We start from the raw sequence: 23214 nt of genomic DNA, 5'->3' as shown, positions 1-23214 counted from the left end.
CAATGTATTGTTCTAAAGGTTAAGATATATTTTAAGACACTGAAGAGTCGAGTGAGAGCTGTACTGGACGTTAAGCACAACGAGCACTTGGATACTGCCATTTAGCTCGATTTTCAGTGTTTATGCCGTTTATGTTAACACTACAAAAATAACAGACTTCGAGTTGATTCCGTGATTCTTGCCAAATGGGGGGTAATACAAATTTAAAGGCACACCGCTTACCACTTTCACATAATATTTATTAGTACCCATATGATTTACAAACACAATTAGGAGCTCAACACTTTTCATTTTAAGCCAAAGGCATTCCAAAATACGCAAAGGGTTTTTTCCAGCTCTGATACTTTTTTATCTGAAAACTTTGAACTACTCATGACGCAAAAACATTAGATACTAATCTTACCACTATAACTTAAGTGTATATTATCAACTACAAAATTCGCGGAAATAAACAAAACATTCAATTTTGTAAAAGGATTAGAGTCTCTCTAATCTCGAAGTTTGCACCTCAGTCGAATTTCGTAGCAATATTGAAACTTTATTCCATATATTTCAGAATCAATTCGAATACCATCTTTGACTAACTAGAAAATTTATGTGTATACTTAATATCGATCTGAAAGCAGATGTTGCATTTATTTCTTCTACATTCAAATCATTAATTGGTCGGACGCGAAGCCCTTGACAAATCGAGTATTTCCTGAAAAGAAATTAATTGGATTTTACATATTGCTTTACCCGCCGTAACCGCGACAACTGCAATTTGAATTTTTCTGGGGTGTTTTCGGCGTACTTAAATGTCAATTTGGGAAACATGGAAAATCGATATATAAATTTATAGTTGAGAATATCTTTTGTTGCATCGAACGAAGTAACGAACATCATTATTGTAAAAAACGTTAAGTTCAATATTGTTTAGAGTACTTTATAACAATATGTTTATATTTTTTCTTCATACCTCGGTCGAAAGTACGTTCTTTCGTCCCTAGTAGCAGGGACGAAAGTTCCACATTTACTCCCTGTGGAAAGTACACACACGTCCTCCATAACAGCGGGAGGATAAAATTTCCCATGCGTAATTACACCCGTAACTTGTAGTGTAATATACTATTTTATTATGTTGCGTTTATCAAACAAATAAATTAAATCATACATTCTATTGAGAAAATACTTGCCTACTTTCAGTTTTCACAAGATGTGGTCTTCAAAAAATGTATATAGACATTTTTAATATCATTATTAGGAGAAGTCATATTTCGTATTAGTTTATGTTTGGCTTAAAATTCATAATAAAACTATCAGATATTATTTTTTCAGTTGTATGCGAGGTATGTCAACAAATATTGATTAAGAATAAATAATTTTCATTAATGATTATTTTAAAAGTTTTTTGAGAAAATTCGGAATGCATATGTTTTCCTTCATGCTGTAGAGAAATGTTTTTTAAATTCATTCAAATCTAGAAAAAATGAGATCAATGTTTTTTAGAAAATTAAACTCTAGAGTGAGTATACCGAAATAGAAGTAACTAATCGAAAATTAAATTTCTCTCGGTGCGGTCTATGAGTTCTGAAACTAACATAGAAGGATAGGTTATAAATAAAAGGAACTACGATTATTTTTCTTTCATTTCCACACACTTTTTAGAACGTCTGATTAAAGCTTCTGTGCTACTATAAAGATATGATGCATCTTTAGATTTTAGCTTTGCGAACGAAAAATAGTCGTTATAGTGAAGCATTATAGAGTGGAGCCTTGTGATGAAACAAGCGTAAAATATATATTTTACGTAACTGCCTTAACTCAAAGTAATATGCTGCGTTCATGGTTGTATTTGATTCCTTAAAACCAATCAAAAGGATACCCTCGCAGTCCTAAAATATTGTAGTTTTAGGTGCTTTTCGTGACTGTTGCTTTTATGGCACAAGTTCTTCTCTCCGACACCCTCCATAGAATCTCTTTTAGATATGGAATCATGATAAAAGACTATAGTTTCATCACCCATTACAATTGATCGCAATTACACTTTCTTGGTTCTCTCGGTAGAGTTCTAACAATCGTTCACAATATTCTACCCACCTTATTCTTGTCATATTTAAACGCTATTGTACAATCCTTAGAACACTTGTTTTGAAAATGCCAGTCTGTGTTGCAAATCCTTTAGTTTTTAAGCGTCAGTCATTATTCCTTCCATTAATTTATTGTTTTCTAGAGTAGTCCCCGCACCTTCCACACTTGAGCCATCTAATGATTCTGGTCTCCAGCGAAACATCTTTTTAGTTGTTAAAAATGATAGACACAAATCATCACAAACAGCCTCCATTCTGTTCATGTTTTGTGTTGCTGTTAACCCTTCTCTAGTCAAAAATGTTATAATAGCGCAAAATTCAGTTTGAGACCTTTTGACTGAGTCCTCGTTCGAACTTTACTATAATAGAATTGATCGAAGCGGATGAATAGATGGAATTTTGTGTGAAACTTGTTGATACCTGCCACTCTATTTATTTCATGAGGGTCGCACTATGTAGGTACGGGAATGTAGAGAAAGGTTGATCATATAAACACTATTTCATTCTAATAATTAGATGTAATATCCGTTATGGAGTAAATTGAAATATAGTCTATGCACTTTTTCCAGTAACTATTTCATCTTTTTAACCCTCCTAAATCATAGAGTTTCTGTCTTTTTCCTCAAAAGGAATGTATCTTCGTCTGATGATAATCTCTTTCCTACAAGTAGAACTTTGAGGTTACGAAAAAGAAAAAGTCACTACGAACCAGATCTGGTAAATACTCACCGAAGCGTGAGAAGGTGAAAGTGAAGGTCTTTGCCTTTTTTGGAGCAGGTTCCCCTTTTGCAATCCACTGTCCTGACTGTTTGTTTGTTTCAGAAGTGTAGTGGTGGTTTCAACTACAATCACGAATAAACGCAAACAATACGACTCATTATGTGCGTTTTAAATAAAAAAGTACTATATTTGGGCTTAGATACTTCACTCATTATACATAACAAATTACTAGTGATGATTGGGGAAAGGGAAAGAGTCCAAAAATGAAGACAATTTATAAGGAAAAATTAAATAGTGGAAGAAAGTTATTTTTTGTTCCATCCTATATCTAGGTGATTGATAAAGGTGTATTTCCGAACAGATTTTACGTAAATGGATTGTCGCTTTCATTCCAGATTGAACACTTTCTAAATTACAACCTAGTCGGTGAAGTTGTATTTACATAGCTTATTCTATTTACAGGAAACGTTCACTTCACAAAAGGACCACGAATAAAGATATTTAATGGACTCAATGCATCACATCTGGAAAATAAGATTTGGTTTACCGATTATCCTGCGTCTTTATCTGGAAACATTGCTTTCAATAATAATGTCGTATTGAGAGATGTTTTAACAGTAGAAGTAAGTTCTATTTACTTAGACCGTAGTTTGTTATATTCATTTATATACTATTTGTCCCCGGATATGTGAAAAGACTCTTCTAAGGGATAAATGTTTTCTATTTTCTGAGGTTCAGCACTGCTTGATAAAATAAAAACCTATTTTTACAATGAACATCTTAGCCCCGTATATCAAATCGGTAGTCAATTATAATTTTCAATTTCTCTTATATTAAAAAATCCTAATGATATGTTCTACGACGTCTTCTGACCTTTAGCCGCCATCTATATCTTTTCTGCAGTAGGTGTTCTGTTAGGTCTCTCGCATTTCTTTATATATGCCCTCTCTCTAGCTGCTTCTTGGTCTTCCTCTTCTCCTTTTCTCTTTTGGTATCCAGTTTAGGACCTGTTTAGGTATTTTTTGTACATAACCACACCAGATTATTGGTTTGGTTTTGATTTCATCGCTTAATGCGTGTCTGACGTACCCATACTTTCATTTCTCATTCGGATCCTCCGGGATTTTTTTCTCTTTCTCCAGAAGTCTTTTTTGGCCGCAACATTTCTTCAACTTGATTAAAAAGTCTTAAATTAAATGTTAGCCTCCATTAATCTACGCATTTTTCAATATGTTTTCGGATTTGTCGAAAACCTGCCTATATTCGTTATCAAGTTCCTCTTTTTCTCAATATTCCAATATCATTCAAAATTTGTTCTACATATTAGAATCCTTTATTGTAAGAACACCGATTATTTAGACCATCAGTATTCCTAGTCTGAGTATGTTGATTGCAGAAGTCTTTTTTGGCCGGTTTTAGCATTTTCCCGTAGACTTCTTAATCTGCCACACTTCACTGCCGTTTTTTCAAGGCTTTCAAGGATCGTCTTATATATTGGTAGTTTGTTGGCTTTCATATTGTTTGGTCCCATAATTTTCCATTTATCATTGATATAGCTTTTCTATCTTGTATTTCTATCTCTTTGACTACTTAAATTAATATCAATTTGATTAAAAAGTCTTAAATTAAATGTTAGCCTCCATTAATCTACGCATTTTTCAATATGTTTTCGGATTTGTCGAAAACCTGCCTATATTCGTTCTCAAGTTCCTCTCTTTCTCAATATTTTAATATCATTCAAAATTTGTTTTACATATTAGAATCCCTTATTGTAAGAACACCGATTATTTAGCCCATCAGAATTCCTAGTCTAGAATGGGTAGTTCTTCAATAAATATTTATAGAATTGTTAACTGAGTATGTTGATTCAACGTTCCTTCAGTAAAGAAAGATCCGATGATTTCTAGCTCGTATGACATTCAATTTTTTGAAACATTGCCTTCTTGATACAATTACGTAATGGGAATTGCCTTCGCTTCGGTATCGATAGTTTGGGGAAGACACAGAATACCATTAGCAGTAAAACTATTTTGGTTAAAAAAATTATTAATTTATGAGAATTTTCGTTGTCTAAAATTAGCTCCCCCAAAGATAAACAGACCTGCAATCACCTCGCTTCACGATCTTCTTCTGGACTGTGACGAATGTGAGTGAGAGTATTACTTTGTACGATGAATTTGCTTTATAAATATGTTTGTGATTACCCTTAAATCCATACGTAAAGGTGACTGAAAATGTTTGTTATAAGTGTAATAAACCGCGATCTCACATACAGATCAGGAACCAATTTACCCAAAATACATGAAGGCTTAGTTCTCTAGTTGTCCATATTCTAATTATTTGAATTAGCCATGGCGTGGCGCTGTTTTCTGGAGATGGTAAAATTGGACGTAGGTAGGGCACACGGTATGTGAGACCATAATGAGGTAGGAATGAGAAGTTTGAGAAAAATCATATAACCTAAATTAGGCGAATCTTATATATTAAAAAAATTGATTTCCATTCCGAGTCCGTTCAGGCGTTCTACCCAACCGAATTGCTTAATTTTTTATTTTCAATGAAAGGTATTGATGCACAGATCAGCCATCAACCATCGGATTTCATCTAATTTTCACCATTCTCAAGTTATACTCAAATGTGATTTCCCCCTGTACATTACTAATGGGAGTTTTTCACATACATACGTTCTATCCTCAATATATCAGGTTCTATTCAAGATAGAGACTTCGTTTTGGTTTGAGAACACTCGCTGAAACACCCTCTTTCTTTTGACCATTTAAATCGGTTGAGTTGGAGAGGAGCTAGGCGCGTACATTCAATGTGGAGTTATGGATTTTTGTAGGTTTTTGGCAATTTTTCTACATTCAAAGATCTATATATCAGGTTCTTATATAGCTACAGAGTTCGTTTTAGTTCAAGAACACTCGCTGAAACACTTTCTTTCTTTTGAGTTTTTGAACAATTAAATCGGTTGAGTTGTAGATGAGCTAGGCGCGGACATACAATGTGGAGTTATGGATTTTTGTAGGTTTTTGGCAATTTTTCTACATTCAAAGATCTATATCTCAGGTTCTAATATAGCTACAGAGTTCGTTTTGGTTTAAGAACACTCGCTGAAACAGCCTCTGTCTTTTGAGCTTTTGACCATTTAAATCGGTTGAGTTAGAGAGGAGCTAGGAGCGGACATAATAAAAAAATTAACTTAGTAAATTCGAAAATCGGCTTATTTATAGCCTTTAAGGCGGAACAGAGTTCGCCGGATCAGTTAGATTGTTATGAAGTATCAGGTTATAAAGTGTCGGGTTTTTCATGAGTTAGAATTTGAGCATATTTGTATAATACTTACATCACAAATAACTTTCATACAATTACGTTATATATTCATAACAATTCATTACTTAAAGAAATGAAAATAATCATTATTATTAAGTGAAGTAATTCAGTGCCCGTGAAATGTACCCACTCCGCTACTTTCGATTCCAGACCTGTATGCAAGACCGTGGATAACACTTGCTTTGTTTCATTTATATGTATGTTTCATTCCAGTCTCTTCAAAAGAGATAAAAACTACGATTTGAAAATTTTGAGGTTATCATCTCCAGTAAAAACATGTCCGAATTAATAATGAGATATATTTCGAATATTTGGTCAAAAATTTAAATCATATTGTCTACTACTCTCAATTTACAGGGTCTTTTGAATGACGTGAACTTGGATTATCTGTCTAATAACTATCTGAGTAAAAGTAAAGATCAGAAAATCGTGGCACATATTGAACTGCTGAACGAAACTATTTTCAAAGAAGAGGTTGTTTCCCCCATGGTTGCCGTAGGTGGTCTAGTGAATGGTATTAATTTAGACAAGTTTTTGAAAAATACCCTTCTACATAGATCACAGTTGTTCGAGAATATGCCTTATTTTGAAGAAATATCAGTAAAACGTAAGTATTGATAAGATGAACAATCGTTTAAGCTATTTATCGACCGATTTTTCATGATATATAACAATATTGTATTTTTATACTGATAATCATTATATCAAATAAATTTCCTGGTATGAATACGTGTTAGTAGATCGATGTTGTACCGACACAATTTTCTCGGCAGATGTTTTTATTGTCAGTTAGATTACAAGAAAATACCGAACGACAAAGGAAAGAATATGTTTTTCATTCCTAAATGAGCCTTTTGTTCAGTTACAAACATTGTTTTCCGGTCATCAGTCACATGACTAAGGATGACAGTGATAAAATTTTTAATTTCTCTGAAAATGTACGATAGAAATGGAAGTCAGTGTTCCAGAAATAGAATAATCCATTTTACTTAGAGGGGGCATGAAATAACTTCACAAAAAGAATTATATTGTGATTGCCAATTAATTATAAATCATTAAAATAGGAGGGTCATTCTGAAAATTTTAAATACCGAAACTACAAAGATTTCCTAGCTAATATAGATCAGATATTAACGAAGGTCTTCTGCTGGAATGTTTCCTATTTTACACTTTTTTTCAACCGATTTAAGTATTTATATTTTTTTCTTGGAAATTCCGGAAATACGAAGAACGTCCGGAAAGTGAGTTTTCCCTATCAAAAAAAGTGCCACTTCCAAGAACATATTTATTGACATACTACAGCTATTTTTAAAGATAACCACTATTAGAAATGAGACACTTGTACAATAGGATCAACTTTTGTATCCATCTGTCGCCTGTGAATAGAACCAGCGTATAACAGAAGCCTTCAGCTCTTGCCATAATACTTAGCAATGGATGGGAATTTATTGAGGTACAAGAAAACATATAAATCGTTAGGAACAAGATCAGAACTTCCCCAATTGTTCTTGTCCAGAGCTGCCCTCTTCCAAATGCGTATCTTTGGAAAACTGATTGCGTCTTCTGCAACTTACTCGAGTAATGGGCATCTTCAGAAGTTGCTTGCTATTCCGATTGATTCTGGATGAGTACAGGGACATTTTAATGTAGGATATGGTTAATTTTAGGAAAGGCCCGGATATAAGAAAATTCATTGTGTGTGTGTCCACCTACCACCACGCAAGGGATAAAAAGTCTAAGTAATGGGAATAAACAAATGACTCACCAAACCAAAGACCTTTTGGACTGTATTATTTCCTGTCGTCAGTTATTTGACTGATAAAAGGGTTCACTAGGTTACAGGAAAACTGCAGAAAACCTGAAACACCAACTATCAATGAGGAGGAAATCAGGCAAGCTGTTTTTCCGGGATTTCTTCGTAAGACGTCGCTAGCAGCCGAAGCAGAAGATAAGAAAGTTTTTTCTTGGGTTCAGATGAGTTTTGCGTTATCTGTTACAATTGTTCGTGTCTTTTTTAATTCCAATAACCACTCCATAATCTACTGCTATCAGTTGTTGTGGCAATAAGTAGCTGTTTAGCTGTTTTTCCCAGGCAGAAATTGACTTTGTGTTTTGGTATTCATGGATTGTTTTGTATTGTCCACATATACCTTTCAACAAAATGCAACAGACTTCTTAGTTCAAAAGAGGATTCTCTTCATCATTGGCGGATCTTAAACTCCCAAAAATGTCCTTTGTTGATTTCTATACTGTTTTTGTTGTATTTTCTTAGTAAACTCCTAATTCTACTTATGACTTTTCGAAAAGTATCCTAAGCTGCAGCATATCACCACCATCAATTGAGTTTAATGCAGCAAATACCCTGGCTGCTATTTTTACGTAGATACATACTGTAGCTCAGTATTTTGTCCTGTCTAGATATAAAATATCAGCAATATTTCCTGACATAGTCGCGTGGCCAATTTAACCAAGGCAGCTTAACATAAACTTGGAGCCCTCTTTAAGACCAGAAAACTATATACTCCGCAACAGTTTCTAATCCTCTGCAAGACCCAGATTCGACCATACATGGAATATTGCTCGCACATTGGGAGCTCTTTTTTTGGAGAAGTGCAAATCCGTAGAATCGGCTACAAAGGCACGTCTTTCATGAACACTACAGCCTTCAGAAGTTCAAGATCAATATTCACAGCCATCTTCACACGGCAGGCACCGCTGGAATTATTCAAGTGTGCTTGCTTTTTGTTGTTGATTTATTACCTTGTTTATTTCAGTTGAGTAGTGACCGTTAGACATGAAGTATGTTTTAGGTGTGTCAATTCCCCAGTTCGCAGATTCGTCTTGCTCTTTAAAAAACTGCCCAAGACATTTTTGGCTAAATATAACGAATTTGTATTCCTATGGAGTAAGTCTTGTATGAAGTCTATAATTTAGACTGTATCGAACTTTTATCTACTATGATAAGTTTTTAATTCGAGCGATCTATTGATCAGCATTAAGCGCTCCATATTTATCCAACAACCAATGCGATTTGTGTTTATATTTAAACTAACATGTTCTATGTAAAGTTTTGACAGATGATATGATGAAGCATAAAATAAACGTTTCCAAATTGTTTTCATAAAAAAAGTTAAATGCGGCGGTAAGCAGCACCGCGCGTGATTTTGAAGTATATTTGGGCCAAATCAACCTCAATTCCTTGACATATTTTGTGTTTATAATCAATTACATGCAGAACAATTTATGCGACTTCTACTTTTCCTTAATACAAAAAAATTCATCTTAGAATTCAACACTAGTTCTGGGTTGGATAGTGATCATTTTAATATGAAATTAATTTTGTGACTCATATTGAAATGATATATAGTAGTTTGGACCATTTTGGTTTATTACTTACTGACATGAACGTATTTCCGGAGAACAAAGACCCATAATCTGTTTTTGCATCCAAAGATATTAGTTTTATTAAGAACAACGCCCACAATTTCATATTATTCTGAAATTGCGCTCCACCCTCTATTTATACCAACATTTCTTTTATGTTTCAGACTTGGAGGGGAATTATCTTGTGAACAAATTGAATCTAGATTCAGAGGTGATGAGATACGACAGGCCGAATTTGATTACCGGCACCAAGACGTTCGAAAACCTTAATGTAGACGTTCTACGTCCAGAAGGGGAAGCAGCTCTGACCGCAAAAATACAGGGAGTTGATGTACTACATTATCTTCAGAATGTTGTGTTGAACAAAGGCAGTTTTAAAATAGGGGGAAACAAGAAATTCAAAAATATCGAAGTTAGAGAAGGAACAAGGTAACTTTATCTTTATTCAAGTGTGGGATATATTTTTTGTTGTTGTGGAATATAAGCTTCCAGATGATTCCAAAAGTTTTTTTCTATCTTTACTCTCCATAAATCGATATTAGTTGGTAATGGAATCAGGTCTAAGCAGAGAATGTGCAATCTTGGTTAGTATTGAGTCCAATTTATTGAAAGATTATGATCATTTTGAAGCAATGCTGGCTTAAAATGGTCACGATTGAAAAGTGCAGGATTTAAATAACATTAATTGGGAAAAATGCGTCTTATGGCAGTATTCAACCATCGAATGTGTATATTAGAGAACAAGCATATCTTCAAACTCTCTGCTGAAAGATTTGTGCAGACTGATGTCAAAACTAACAGCTACTTTCCTGGATATCAAGAAAGAATTCGATAATGCCACTATCGGCTCAAAAATCAACGAGGTGAGTAAAAAAGGCACACTAACTGTGATATGATGATTAATAGAGAACTATCCAAAAAAATATAGTAGAAACTTTTTCAGAACAAGCCACTAACAAAAGCCGTTGCCTATGAGTACTGTCACTGAACTGTTCTGGTCAATCTTGGTAGACAAACTCTATACTAAACTATCTACGTCGGATTTTTATCACCTAGGATACACATAGTTATTGGTTTAAGAGAAAAGTTAGCTGAGGCGGAATGGAGAAAACCCTAAATATTGTGACGTGGCGTCAACAAGATAGGTGTATAATCAGTGCTTAGAAAACACATGTTTACTTTACTTCACCAACGAACGGACACTACCGGTTAAAAGCATTGGTGTCAACCAAGATTGCATTTTCCAATTTATAAATTACCTTGGGGAATATTTAGATTTATTATGAAAGGTTACTTACTCAAAACCATATAGAAAGCTGTCGCTAAGTCAGAATATTTGGTACGAGCTGGGGACTCAATCCTTGAAGAGTTTTATACAGGTGTAGTTCATAACTCATGAAATGGGAACTAAAAGCTATTAAACAAGCTACCACCTACACAGATCTTTTCAGAATGCACAAATCAATAGATCATCGGCAGCACATACGTCGGATACAAAGTACGGACTACATGAAGCTATTCGTGGTACTGAAAAAGGACATTGAAATGGCAAGGTATTGATGTAAAAATCACAAAACATAGATTAACAACAAATTTAGGTAAATAAGACTAAGGTACATCTATACAGGTAGAAACAACCTGGTAAAAGAATCACACTAAGACGTTGGAAGGCTTGGAGCAAAAGTAGTGGAGCTGAAATAAGAAATCAAAAGGTAGGAGAGATCATATCACTCAATTCTCGATTTTGTAGTGGTTAACTCTAAGTTGATACGTGATTGTGTGTGCGCTTTACAGTAATGAAGTCACGTTAGCCTGGGTTGCAGGGTACGGTGGTCATAAAGGGCGAAGATATGGCAAAAAAACTGCGTTAATGCCTTTTGATGGTCAATAACCCTTGTGCAGTGTTGTACAAAAAACTAAAGTGACCACCAAAACATAGAGAGTAGAGTAAAACTCTATGCTATGGTAGGAGATATGACTAGGTCAAAAAGAAGGTGAACAGTTCATATTTCAACAATCGTTAAATTCCACGGTAGAAATGATAAGTAAAAACGGTCAAAAGTGTTGTAGGTCTGATAATAGGGAATTATAATCTTGAAAGGAGACTTTGTGTAGAATCTGTCGATTATAAAAGGGAGCAGACTACATACTATGTTACTGTGATAGTTGAACAAGCGATACTAGATTAAGGAAAGTGAATGACAAAGAACTACTTAAGAGATTTATACCCCTAGCTAATGGACTGAATCAATAAAGCTAGAGAATGTGGTGATTTGGATTTAGTAGACGAAAATAGATATGAGAAAGTCGCAGCGGAATAGACGACAAAGCACCTCAGTAAAATCTATCTATTTAAATTTCTCCACAATATTGTATATATATATTGAAAACCAAAATTTGTGAAAAATGTCCAAGTCTTCTCCACGATGAATGGAACGCAACTCTGAGAAAATGCTATAGTATTTGTAAGTAGCAATCGAAGACGCAACAAATAATTTGACAGGAATATATGACGCACTTTTATGGAAAAACATCTGTTTCCATCGGAATAACAAGACAAGTGTTTCTAATTTTTTGTATTAATCACAAAAAAGCAGTGGACACGCTTTATCATATTCCTTATATTGAAAATCAATTGTGACATTCAACTTTAACATATTATATTCCATTATAAAACACTCATCTGGAACCGTCTGTTATTTCTCACGCCCGAATGGCACAGTAGAGAAGCGGACAGGTAATATTCCACTAATGGTAACGTTGAAAGCAGAACTTTAGCAATTAATGTCGAGCGTAGCATTATTGTTAAAGTAAGTTGTAAATGTAGAGACATGAGGATGTGGACCCAACCTCAACTACGTTACGTATCGGACGTTGGTTCCAATATGCTCTTCTATGGATATCTCTGTGTTTGTTGTCTGTTAATAGAATGTGTTTTAATATAATTTACCTTTGGCGTATTCCATTATAGTACATTTAAGATAATTTAACAGTAACAACAGTAGAGATATGACAAAAACTAATTACGAGCCCTGTCTCTGTGAAGTTGGCCTTAACTCCCCAAAACATGATATTTGGACTTCATTTCAAAACGAATTTAAATATTATCATATTATAGTTTTGATTCCTTTGAATAATTATACTACAACGAATACAATAATGATAACGTTCATAAGATTATTTATAAAGTATTTCAGGTTGAAATGATCTTGTTTGAAAATGCTTAGTATATAAAAATTAGTTGTAAGAGATGTAAGTTAAAAGATAGGCTTCGATGAAGTGAAACCAATACTAATATTAAATTTTAGATAACAACCCCTAGAGGTAGGTAAACAACTTTATGAAATAATCAACAGGCAGACCAATATACTGGATAGGTGATAGACATAAGATACTGAATCTATTCACTTTTTTATCATGAAAGGTCTCTCCTTAGTCTATTCAGTCGAAAATCCTTCTTGTTTTGTTTTTTTTTTGACCAAACTCCTGTACCACCTATATTTCGTCAAAAATTGAAAGACTTCTCTTGAAAAATTTCATGTTGATCCATTGTATTATCATTTATTCTAGTTTCTGGAAAATTCTAATGATGGTGTTAAGCTGATTTCGAAAGAAGCTAGTGACAATCACTTGGCTCTGTTTTATAGTCACGAAATTATAGTTTAACCAGATATGTGATAAAATTGATTAGAAAAGTACATAATTATATTATTGATAAGAGTTTGAAATTCATTCTAATAATTTTTAAAAAAGAAAATTACTTTTCCCCCAGCCAAAACATTTTATTACTATCCAAAATGAAGTCTGAATAATTGCCGCATTTTTCTACAAACTCATGTCTCATCAAACTGAAATAAAATTAGTTTCATCCCTTTAATCGTATCACGAATCGTTTGTCATTAGCATACGTCAATGTTGGTTGTTCATTATTCGCTGTTTGTGTATTTAGTTGGCAATTACAGTTGTCCGTATTTTATTTAGTGTCTGTGTGTAGTTTTCAGAGATAATTTAGGTTTATTTGAGTTTTGTGTCAAATGAGAGCAATATATTTACATTTAAAGTACATATCGCATATCTTTTAACCAATTTCTTACGCCCATTCGAACTATGAGAAACCTCGATGTTTCTCTTAAATTTGCTTAATTGAAAATGTATACAGAAAAATCCGCATCTATGAAGAGTTACTTCCATCTAGAACGTACTATAAAATTACCATTAATTCATTGGATTCAATCCAATTATTGATTTACAAGATATCCAGCAATTATTACCAGTAGCTTACGTGATTGCCATGTAATATTTCTGGCATGCTTTGAGGGGCGGCAAAATTTTTGAAATGCCAAAATTTCAGACACGGAAAACGGTAAAATCAATTCAGATTAATTTATGTATAGAATTTTCTATAACTCTATCCACCCAACGTTGAGAAACCTTGGTGCATAGTATTAATTTAAAAATTAAGAGTCTTTCTTAAACTCGTTGGTCTGCTCGACATGATGCATTTTAAGCGTAAGACAAAAAATGGTCTGCAATAATTGATGCACTGGAATTTATTGCTGAAAGCAGATATGAGAAATCGACTACACGATCTGAAGTTACGGGACTGCAGCGGAAGTTGCAGCGTTTAGAAACAGCAATTCTACTTTTTGGAATGTAATTTTAGATCAATTTAATGCTGCTAGTAGGAAGCGTCAATGTGAATCGAAGTATCTATGTTGGAACTAGATGCAATTGTATTAAAATAAAACAATTTTATAGTGTATTAACAGTTCAAAATATTGATACACACGACAAAACCCTAGTTTTTTTCAGTTAATATCAATCCACAACGATACTGTATTCCTTGTAACGATTTATTCTTCCGAAACGAATTATTATATTAGAAAAAAAAAAGATTTGAAAAATTTGTTCTATCATTCTTCTAGACTCTCTAAATTGCACATTGTGATAAGCCGTTTTAGTCAAGCGTCGAAAGCATTTTGAATTCTGAGGATCTTATTTTTCTGGTTATTAGCCTAGACTGGTCGTAGCCTTGTACAGAGAAAGCAAAAACTAGAGTGCGACTGGACATAGTTGAACACCCGAGAGACTTAATATCACAGGGTTCATGGGTACGGTCTTAACTACTGCTCTTGAAATACTTTGCATGTAACAATACATTTTGAAGCCATGAGAATAGAAAGCAGGCTGACTTTCTCTGAACTAGTGCAGGCTGGACGCGGTTGAATGTTCAATCATTTTGATAGGCAGTCACCCAATTGCACCTACGTCCGTTAATAATATGTGCTTAAAGGCATACATCAGTGATAGACAGCAGTGGATTGGAGGCAGAGCATCTGGCATTTGATAAATTAGAATAAATAATTTAAACTCTTATATTACTAAAATTGGAATAACTAGTTACAGATCGTGCTTTCCAAAACATAGAATTAGCATTTTTTTGCAGAAATCTTGATACAATTGGTCTTTAAGAATGTTCAAATGATGGATGCTAATACTGTCAACGTTGAAAACGTATATCGTGAACGTATGAGTACAAAACTGTAAATGAAAGTTGGTTGTTTAGGAACTAGCACTTTCTAATAATTTTTAGCTATTAGAAGGAACTAGTTCCGGTATGATCAACTTTCCTTTACATTCCTGTACCTCATAATATACTTTTCAAACTTTGTCATCATTGTTCAAAGTTCAAAGTTTCAGTCAGATTTGAATCTGCGATCATTTGACTACAGTGCGACGACCTAGCACCGCGACCGTCAACGTATTTTAAATAAATCAAAACATAGTTGTTATTCAACAGTCAATGAAAAATCAAATCTCACCAATGCTATTATATAGAGCAAATTATTTTATCTTGTTCATTCAGTTTTTATTAGGAGCATAGAGCCATCTTCCGTTGAAATTATAGATCTTTTTTGATTTTTGTATCGCACTCTATTAGTGAAGTTTCAAAATTTGATTTGAAAGTTCTATATATATAATTTTCTTTGAATTTCTGTACCGTACAACATACTTTTTATACTGTATCATCATCTGCAACTATTATTTCAAGCATTCTTCAAGTTCTAGTCAGACTTGAAACCGTGATCATTTGAGTGCAAAGCGACGACCTAATTTCGCGACCGCGAACGCTTTGTTTTCATTAGTAGCCCATATTTTATTGAAATAATAGATTTTTGTTGTATTTTTATAATGCCATCTATATTGATGACGATTCCCAGCTTAATTTAAAAAATCTGTAGCATATTACATTTCACTAATTCTTTATTGAATCATGTATTGTTATCAAAAGCCAGAAAGTATGAGGAATTTCTACATAAAACGTTAATTAAAAGTGAAAATTTAATCACAAATTCCACAGATTAACTAATAAAATGAGTTGAACGGAGTTGAGTAATAATTATTATTTTTTGTATCTACAGTCTCATGGGTCATTTTAATGGTATTAAATTTGATACTGTCACAACTATGATGAGAAATAACCACCAAAACATCACTGGGAAAAAGTCTTTTGTTCCAAATTCTCCAAGCGGAGTTCGATTCAAAAATCTTAAAGTGAAAGGACTTGTTAATGGTGTGAATTTGGAAAAAGTGCTGAAAAACTTGGTGAGTAGTATTGAAAATTACTGTCGACACAAATTGCAACAACAAAGTTTCAATTTGTATTCGCAGCCGTTCAACAGTATAACCCTTCAAAAAATGTGGTTTCAAAGTTTTCTACGTCTCCTTTATATCACTATTTTAAGTATTATAAAATACTTGCTCATTTTGACTACTGTCTTCATTTTCATTGAAGGATCTTGGATTTTTTAAATAACAGCGTCTCATAGGTGTAAGCGACTGCATATGGGTGATTCCGTTCTAACTGTGATTTTTTGTATTCAAAATTTCAAGATTTTAAAATTTAACTTTTCTAACTTTTTTATGCATATTATTCATCTATTTTACTGTAAAAATAAAACTCTAAGAGGAATTTACTACAACTTCAAAGTATCACGAGCAAGACACAAATGTCGGATTTTGAGTTCCACGGTACTGACTCATTTATCCACGGTACTGACATGGTAACTTAAGATATTAAACAACAAGTGCATCAATTTTCCTCAGTTTGATCATAAACATTAGAATTTATAAGGTAATTAGTTTAAATCATTTGTTACGACAAAAAAAATTAATAATTTATCGGTAAATTCTAGGAATGGACATGACACGGTACTGACATGGTAACTTAAGATATTAAACAACAAGTGCATCAATTTTCCTCAGTTTGATCATAAACATTAGAATTTATAAGGTAATTAGTTTAAATCATTTGTTACGACAAAAAAAATTAATAATTTATCGGTAAATTCTAGGAATGGACATGACACGGTACTGACATTCAAGTGATGTAGTATAAGTTTTCTTTAAGTGGCAAGTTATATTGTATAAAAATAATGTTTAAATATCTTAAGAATTATTCAATTAACACAAAATTTTTATTAATTGATTATTAATTAATGACTAGTACAAAAAAACAATACAGGACATTGAATATCACAGTTAGAACGGAATCACCCATATACACATCTGTTTTAACGATCTTTCTAATTAGAACGACCTAACCTACTACAACTCGCTTTATTTTTATTTTGGTAAATGTTGTTATTGTATAATTTCTATATCCGAGCGCGATATTCCACTCGAGTATAACAAACTAAAAATGAAATTAGTCAGTTAAATTATATCGAATGTACAAGGCCGTTCGTTCAGCTGTAGCAAAGGATTTCCGCCCGTTTTATGCTCGTAACAATGGAAAATTTATCGTGGGTAAAAAGCAGTTTTATAAGGTTTCTATTTCTTCAGCTTGAAAATCATATAGATTTCATTAATTTCGAAGATAATCTGCTACACTTTTAGTTGAACCTGGGGAAGACTTGCGACTCTAGAGAAACATGGCGGTTGGAAGTCATCAACGGTCTCTGAAAGATATGTTGATGGCACACAGAACAGAAGTAGCTAATAAAATATTTAGAAAAAGTAGTAGTGCTTAAATAACACCGGATTTGCAACGTACATCAACAGGAGTGGTGATGGCAGGAAAAAATTTAAATTCAACAAAACAAAATTCAACTATTGTACCGAATAGTTTAAGAAACGTATCATTCATGCAAAGCACATTTAATAATTGTACTTTTGATATAGAAGAAATGTAACTTTATCATATATAATTCAATATCAACCTTTAATTATGTGTCTATACAATTTCCGGGAAAAAAGTACTGATTTGTTTGTCAAGGAAAAAAGTAATTTAATAAAAAGTGACATTTTCTTACCTGTCCCGCCCTCATTACGGTAAAAAATATTTAATTTTTTTTTCATTTCTTATCATAATATTTCATTTTTCATAGAATTTTTATGGATGGCAGTATATGTACAATTAACGTTCAAATAAAACCGTATATATACGCTCAACTGATTTGTTAATTTTCGCAATCGAAGGACAATTCTACTTTGTATCAGTCAAATCACTCTCGATAGTCTACATGACAAATTCATTATCATGCCACGCTCTTTGAAAACATCCAATCAAAAAAATTACTCTTGTTCATCGTGTCTGACAATTTAACATCATTTCCATTCCCGCTCGAAATCCTTATACGGAATTCATACAATTTTAATTTGTGCTGAAAATTAACTTGCAATAGTAGGTAATTTCAATTTTTATTATGCCTGAAGAGAAGAGGAATAAATTCATAGTTTATCGTCTAATCTCAAAATAAAAATTATATCTTTCACTTTGTAACTTATTCCATAACGTATTTCGTTTTTTGTTACATCAGTTTCATCAATATAGTTCCCATTCTTCTTTCTTTCGCACCGTCTTCCGTAGTATGGATTTTCTGAAAATATTCTCCACTATAAAGTGGAAATACTAAACAGAATCGGTCCGATAATCTCATTCTACATTTTTGGCTTTACATAGTGGTGATTTATTGGAATTATAAGCATGAATATTTCATTTTCCACTGAGATAAGTGACCACTTAAACCCGTGTCATCAGCAGAAGACAATCATTGAAGACGCGGATACGAGAAGAACGACCACAATAACCCAAACGAAGCGGAGTTTAACGGCATCAGAGGATGTACTCTTCTCTGACTAGATATAGCTCCATTTACCACTACTAATATTTTCCATAATTTTATCAAGCGAAAGTAACATAAACAAGACAACCCGTGTCCTCAGCATGAAAGATATTTCTGATGAAATGATCACAATAACCAAAACGGAGTGGTACTGTTAAATTATTGAAAAGTGTGTGTTTCATCAAATAAAGTACCTACTGTTTTTTAAGCGCAGAGTTTTCTTGCAAATTTCTACTAAATAAAACGTTATGTCAGTAAATTGAATATCTGAATCAGATTCCGAACAGAATATAGTATTAATAACGCTTCAAGGAGAGTTACTGACTGTGTTGGGGTCCATCGGTTGTGGAATCTCTCCGACTTTAATCTGTGCAGTAGAACTCTCAATTCTACTCTCAGTGAACATTTACGCTAATACTTTGAAGGGCTAGATCGATATTGTATGACCATTGTTAGATTGGTGGATCAGGAACCGTTGCACATTAGGCCTTCTGTCGTACTTTACTTAAAACTACCAAAGGTCTTTGTCCTTTGAAAAGCTATTCAAAAACCTTAGCTTGAATCTTTTAACGCCTGTAAAGGAACTGTTAAAATTGTGTTTGAACCTCGTCTCGTGTGACTATTGTGACCTCCGTCAGATCTGCTTCAGTCCTCAAGGGTCATTATTAAAAAAAGAAGAAACTTGTAACAGACTTTGTAATTTTGATGTTGGTGTAGAGTTAAGTATGAATATCAATAACAGTTCGTTCAATTTCAACTTCGTATTAACATAGATGTCAAAGATTACTTCATCGTATACGCTACATAATGTTGAACCTTTTGTTCCGTTGAATTTTGCAGCAGTAGCACAAATCAATCAACCACTCTCTCAATTAAAATTCACATACAAAATTTTTTATTACAGTAGAAAAAAAGCCGTTTTGCATGTATAAAATGAAATATTCCACCATGCATGCACTTATCTGATTACCAATAGAATATGTTCGGCTCAGCGCGAACACAACCATAAAGTTTGGAGCTTCATTTAATCTTAACGAAGTAATAGAGGATATAACTTGATATGAACTTTGAATACCACACACCAGACTGTATAATACGTTGGTAAAATAATCATACTGTCTTATAGTTTAACACAATTTATAAAGTAACGGTATTCTTTGGTGTTGGGTATTGGGATTCTTTTTAATTAATTCAGAGCCTTTATTGGGTGTTTCTTAAGTACTGTGAGAAATTTATGTTTGTGTCATTTATGACACTCAATGAGATGGTTGACAACAGGAAAGTGGAGCTGCTCTGGAACTTAGGTGCAATGAAATTGTCGACAATCAGCCCGAGCTTCTTTACTTAGGTGGCGCTCAATCTTGATACAAACTGACATGTCAACTTTTTGATAGAGGTAATGGAGTTTGATAGTTTTGTCTTTATATACCCATCGGATGTTCTACAATTTACTAAGAGATGCGGCAACAGATGTAAATCTATTTAAATCAACATTTGAAGATCAGAATTTTCTGAAAAATTTGATACATGAATTATGTTTATATATGTTCTTTGAATCAGAAAAGCTTGTACAGCAAGAACATAGAAGTAATATCTGGTACAGAGTATCGTTTTTATATTGTTATATTTCAACACTATCGCATACATTCAATATAAGTTTTTACATCATTCATTGAATCTGAAAGAAATTCCTTCTTCTAATTCTTTTATAATTCCTTTGTTCTTCTTGATCTAATTTTTTGTTTCTGATTACTATCAGCTATTTGATTTTTCTACCACATTAACATAAAATATGCCTTGAATCTATTGCATAAATAATAGTTTTTGTTGAATTGAACGTACATTTTATCTACCTAGTTCTGCATCAGTTCTAGTAATTGGAATTTAGGATCCATAACAGATTTGCTAGATGTTGGAAAGTAGCCAGAACTTGCAGGAAGTAAAGTAATTTCTTGTAATCTTCTTTACCAAATATTAACAGCAATAAATCTACTACAGATAGAGTTCATTTTCTTGCTAATTTAATTTACTGACGCGCGTTTTTATTGGCGCTACTAAATCCATGCATGTGTAAACTTACCGTTACGTAAATAGGGAAATGGAGAAGGAAATAGAGGAAGATCTACTTATTGAGTAATTTTCGATCAGGGGAAAATTATTCGGACGACCCGGAATAGAAATCGAACCCATATATACTGGTCACACGCTAGAAGCTTTATCAGTTAAGCTAACCTAGAAACACTTTTATATGTTAGTTACATATCTCACAAAATACATTACTTTTCGGCAACAATCCGGAAAGTTCCTATTTACGGGACGATTTTCCTTTGAGAAAGATCGTTGTTATACATTAATAAAGCAACGACTTACCAACTTACTAATTTGATCGCAATCATTGAGTTTTTTCAGTGGTTTTTGGTTGCGATTATTTAAATAATGGAAAGCAGCATTGAAAGCGAGGTTGCGAATGTGCCTGACGAAAATACTAATGCAGCAGCTACTGCTACAAAACAATTACTACAAAAAAAATAAAAGTTGAGGTACGAAAGTATCTATACTTTATTCACGAAACGAATAAATAAAATACTATTACGGATGACATAATTTTGGATTATTTGGGAAAAAAACATAGGTACGTTTCCGAAAATTATTGCATTTCTTAAAAGAAAGATCGTTGGATATGAAATTAAGAAATTAGAAGTCTTCATCAGAAAACAAATTATCAAATTTATTGGGGAATCTGATGAAACCTACCTAATGCTAAAGTTGATTTAATATAAAAACAAAAAACATTTCAACATAATTTGTTTTTACTTTCAAAAAGTAGGGTTGGCAGGTGCGTGTAGACGGAAAGAACTAAAAAAGAATTGATCATATAAAGAACTTTTGTTGTAATTGGACAAGAAAATTTGATGTTATAGAGATAATGTTTGTCAATACGGAAATCCCATATTTCACACAACAAATTATCAATAAATTATAAAAAAGTGAAATATTCATTGCTGATGAAGGTGGAAATATCAACAATACTATCAATAATTTAGAGAGACATTCTCTATGAAAACAATCATCATGATTCGGTTACTTAGCCTTTCAATATAAATATAAGCAAGGATTAAAATGTTCCTAATTTTGTTCTATAAATGAATAATGTACCATATATATTCAGCCTTGATAAAAATCAAATAGAAGATCGAAACGTTGGCATTTTAAAAAACTCTTGGACAGTTTTATTTGGAGCAACAATAAATGAATAATATAAAGAACAGTGCTTCACTTATTTCTAAATAAATGTTAATAACTAATCTGCACGGTTACCGAAAAAACAATGTGATTAACACGACCGGAAACTTTTTTTCTGACTACCAGGACTGCCTGTGGCTCGCCTTAGAATCTAGTTTTTTCGAACTATAATTAATTATCATGAAGAATTCTATACACACGATGTCACTTTTTGTAAACGATACTCTTAATTTATTATTAGCACGCATAACATTGATTCATGTGAACTTTGCAGGCCTACAAAAATGAAGACAATACGTTTACCACAGATTTACAATTTTGTAATAATATTTCCACGAAGCATGTGGAATTCAAAACAAAAGTTTCCGGTATAAACGTATCCAAATTGCTGTACGATATAGAAACACTAGGGACCTTACACAACATCAAAGAAAAATACGAAGCTCTGAATGATATGGCCAGCCAAGTAGAATCATCATTGAAAGGTACTTCTGTCGTTATTCCAATTATTGTGCATGACAAAAATAATGACCTGATAATAAAACATGAAATATTTAATCGAGCCAATGTTGTTCTTCATAGATTTGGGGTTTTTTCAGGTCAAGCTTATTTTCTGGATTACTATAAATCAGTTTTCATGACATTAAAAGTTAATGAGCTATTTTTAATGAAATGTTTTGGTTCTGGTATAAGTATTGTTAGTTTCACGAATGAATCGAACACGAATATTGCAAGATTCTTAGAATGGGATGAAAAACAAGAAACGTTTGGTAAAATCAGTAAGTACTTTTTATCACTTTCTCAATATATTTATAGCATTGGCCTGACTATGTTCTGGGAAGGAGTTGGTAAGTATTAGGATGGAGAGCAAATAATTATTAATTTATATTAATTTTGGAACCTACAATATTGTTGATTGATGACCCTAACGGGAATATCTTTGTATGCAAAGTAACAAAAATCAGCTTCTTGTAGATGTAGATGTGACGTATGAAGGGTAAAGTTTGAGAAGTCAAAATTTATTTAAATGTAGAAAAGTACAAATTGATTTATTTTATCTAGTATTAACCTTATGTTAATTACGTGGATAATAGTTTCTTCCTGTACTATATGGAGTTTCCCGGACTTCTCAGCATTCTATTTTATCATAGATATGTAATATTTTAATTTACATATTTATAATAATTCAAAATTTGAAGTATTACGAACATTTACAATTCTTTTAGGTATAGTAACAAAATATTGTTTATTTTTCAAAGTAAACTTAAAATAATAACGAATGCAAAATACTAGCATTATTGTAAAAAAATACGTCGGGCGCTTGATGTACGAGAAAT

General features: G+C 32.9%; 2 protein-coding genes across 2 annotated transcripts in view; one reads left to right on the top strand and one right to left on the bottom strand.

The window, feature by feature from the left end:
- Nucleotides 1-23214, bottom strand: part of LOC130892454 (RWD domain-containing protein 2A) — a 117514-nt gene that overhangs the window by 73761 nt on the left and 20539 nt on the right. The window lies entirely within an intron of this gene.
- LOC130892452 (uncharacterized) overlaps nt 1-23214 on the top strand; it is a 127169-nt gene that overhangs the window by 84784 nt on the left and 19171 nt on the right. The window contains exons 16-21 of the mRNA XM_057797880.1: nt 3252-3412; nt 6480-6729; nt 9671-9935; nt 15929-16112; nt 22152-22362; nt 22477-22656. Of these exons, the coding sequence (XP_057653863.1) occupies nt 3252-3412; nt 6480-6729; nt 9671-9935; nt 15929-16112; nt 22152-22362; nt 22477-22656 (1251 nt within the window). The remainder of the gene's footprint in view (nt 1-3251; nt 3413-6479; nt 6730-9670; nt 9936-15928; nt 16113-22151; nt 22363-22476; nt 22657-23214) is intronic.

Source organism: Diorhabda carinulata, chromosome 4 (genome assembly GCF_026250575.1).
Source record: "Diorhabda carinulata isolate Delta chromosome 4, icDioCari1.1, whole genome shotgun sequence".
NCBI classification, from domain to species: Eukaryota; Metazoa; Arthropoda; class Insecta; order Coleoptera; family Chrysomelidae; genus Diorhabda; species Diorhabda carinulata.
Note: the sequence above shows the minus strand (reverse complement) of the source record. Positions and strands in the feature narration are given on the sequence as shown.